The 2,500-nt window shown below is 40.2% G+C and overlaps 2 protein-coding genes and 1 long non-coding RNA gene across 6 annotated transcripts in view; 2 read left to right on the plus strand and 1 right to left on the minus strand.

Annotated features, from left to right (window-relative positions):
* The window catches only part of LOC140930765 (uncharacterized), a 3,676-nt gene extending 2,124 nt beyond the window's left edge, over positions 1 to 1,552 (plus strand). Inside the window, exons 3-4 of one of the 3 annotated variants that reach the window (XM_073380483.1) lie at positions 1 to 62; positions 1,260 to 1,552. The exon at positions 1 to 62 is cut by the window's left edge and continues 186 nt beyond it. In XM_073380483.1, coding sequence (XP_073236584.1) covers positions 1 to 45 — 45 coding nt within the window. In that variant the 3' untranslated portion in view covers positions 46 to 62; positions 1,260 to 1,552. Of the gene's footprint in view, positions 517 to 1,259 lie in introns of those variants that run through there. The other 2 variants (XM_073380482.1, XM_073380481.1) reach the window with 2 other exon arrangements.
* Positions 1 to 2,500, plus strand: part of LOC140930768 (uncharacterized) — a 162,554-nt gene that overhangs the window by 84,811 nt on the left and 75,243 nt on the right. The gene's annotated exons all lie outside the window — the stretch shown is intronic.
* The window catches only part of LOC140930764 (uncharacterized), a 5,380-nt gene continuing 3,684 nt past the window's right edge, over positions 805 to 2,500 (minus strand). For both annotated transcript variants that reach the window (XM_073380480.1, XM_073380479.1), the window contains exons 5-7: positions 2,132 to 2,500; positions 1,471 to 1,861; positions 805 to 1,118 (exon numbers count right to left, since the gene is read on the minus strand). The exon at positions 2,132 to 2,500 is cut by the window's right edge and continues 242 nt beyond it. In XM_073380480.1, the coding sequence (XP_073236581.1) occupies positions 883 to 1,118; positions 1,471 to 1,861; positions 2,132 to 2,500 (996 nt within the window). In that variant the 3' untranslated portion in view covers positions 805 to 882. The remainder of the gene's footprint in view (positions 1,119 to 1,470; positions 1,862 to 2,131) is intronic.

Raw genomic sequence — 2,500 nt, forward strand, 5'->3', positions numbered from 1 at the left:
GACATATACCTGGAAACAATCACGCTCATTCAAAACATGATATAGTGTTGATGTGCTTAAACGTAAGGTGTTCAACAGCTTTCTTTCCTACTTTTATTCGCTAAACTGAACAACTCACTAAAAGAGGTTTTGCACGGCGGTCATGTTGCATGGCAGGGACAATGAAAATGTTTTGCATTACAAAGAACAATTTTCCCCATAGGAAAAAGAATCTATTGTTCCTGCCATACAACATGGCTGCCGTGCAAAACCTCTATAGCCAACAGATTCCTAATCAAAATCATTAGGGTCAAGCTACAACTCAACTTTTAATTAAATCATGTGATCGTCATGTTGCTACAAATATTGCTTGAAACATTTTTGAGATAGCATGCAAAATATGCATGGGTGAAAAAACAACAGTAACAGAACAGTGACAGAGGTGTAACTTCAATAAAAAACTACAAGAAAAGGTTCTGACTTTCTACTCTTCCCTGAGTCTGTGATGTTTTAAGTGGGTTTCGACAAAACACTGACCCCCGGTCAACTGACCCCCCTACTGACCCCCTACAAAATCAATGGGAAAATGAATACTGCTTACTTAAGCCTCAACATCCCTTTTTAAACAGCATTGTTCAACAGTATTTAAGTCGAAGCACCCATTTTAAAAAGGTTAGTTTTCGATTATTGTTGTGATGGCCGATTACTTCATGTAAGCTAACCTTTTTAAAATGGGTGCTTAGACTTAAATATTGCTGAACAATGCTGTTTAAAAAGGGTTTTTGAGACTTAAGTCAGCAGTATTCATTTTCCCATTGATTTTATAGGGGGTCAGTAGGGGGGTCAGTTGACCGGGGGTCAGTGTTTTGTCGAAACCCGTTTTAAGTAACCTATCATGCCCATTTAAAGAGATGAATAGCCCCTTGCACCATATTTTAATGCTTTAGCAAGGTTACTCTTGAAAGAGACGTAGTCAGTATGCGATGACTGAAGAACAAGCCTGTGAAAACAAGCTTTACTTTCAGGCAGGCTTGTTACTTCCCGTGTGTCATCCAGCTGTAGCCAAAGTTGCTGTCCATATGGTGGCAAAACCTCCCATCCTGTCCAAAACGACAGTAGATCACGCAGACCAGAACCAGCTGCAATGAGAAAACATAACAAAGGCATCACTATAAAGCATCTGAACATGAAATTCCTCCTAGGCAACAATATTCGTAATGGCAAATATAACTTTTCAATGCTTTCACTTTTACATGCTCGGAATGTTTACTTTTCTTTAGCAGTAAAGACACGAGGTGGCTAATCACTGTTACCCTACAACTGAAATTACATCGAGCAATGAAAATCCTGCTAGTGGAATTATCTATCCCCCATACAGTGTTTGAGGAATGAAATGCTCAAGGATAAATGGCTTAAATTCACTGGGGAAAGAAGAGGTACTGGAAGAAGAATAGAAAACGTATAGTAGACATAGCTGAGGTAATCACTTACCTTCTGCTTCTCTGCTAACTTCATCGATGAAGCGATGCAAGAATCCCATGATAACTTGCCCTTGGGGGTTGTTTTCATCCTCGATGGAAATCCTACCCTTGAGTTCTTCTTTGTCAATTACTGACTCGCATTCCCTGGGAAACACGGCTGCGGCCATTTCCTTGTGTGCCTTTAGGTAATTGACAAGGGAAAGCTCATTCATTCCTGCAGCAAGATCTTTCAGTTCACGGTGGCGCTTTTCGATCACATTGTGCAGCATTATCTGCTGGAGAACCAAGTGCCGTTTCTCTCCCCTTAGCGGCACTTGAAGTACTGACGCTTCATCACGATAAGGCAAGAGGAATTCTTTAAGTGCATCTGAGGGTTCTTCATCCTTATCAAGACTTGATAACTGCAAAACCGTTAAATTGCTATGGTGTTGTGACTGAACAATGAAATGCTTCTTACGACAAATTATAAACTTATAGTGTCATTATAGATGTATACACCTATTTGGAACACACTTGTGCCTTTTTTCAAATATAAACAGGACAGTACAAGTGCCATATCAAACAAAAATTAACCAGAATAAATATTGTTAGTAACACTAACATGTTGCTGAAACATTACACAGAAATACGTAAGTAATGTCTGTACAAAACAAGATCATCAATGCGAGTACCTGCTTCAAGGCTTGTCGAAGGTCATAATCTGGGATGTCCTCCATGGTAACAGCTTCACTGATGCTTTCACGAGTCCAAAATTCAAGCACTGCTGGGGAAAGTCCATAAAGTGGTGGTCCTCCATGCAAGAAAGAATGTGCAATCATCCGTCCAACACTAGTGTACAGTCCAGAATTACACAGTAACGCATTTGGGACTGGAATTTTGTGGTCAGTCTGGCCCTCAAATAACATAGTCAGCCGCCCAGGATCATCCACGTAAAGACCATTTTGAACAAATCCCATTAATATGCTAAAGAACTCTCTGACAGGTCCCTCGCCAACTGCTCTTTCATTTTCAAATTGCACTCGAAGGTTTGAGCGAAAACA

This window comes from Porites lutea, chromosome 3 (assembly GCF_958299795.1).
Source record: "Porites lutea chromosome 3, jaPorLute2.1, whole genome shotgun sequence".
In the NCBI taxonomy this organism is placed as follows: domain Eukaryota; kingdom Metazoa; phylum Cnidaria; class Anthozoa; order Scleractinia; family Poritidae; genus Porites; species Porites lutea.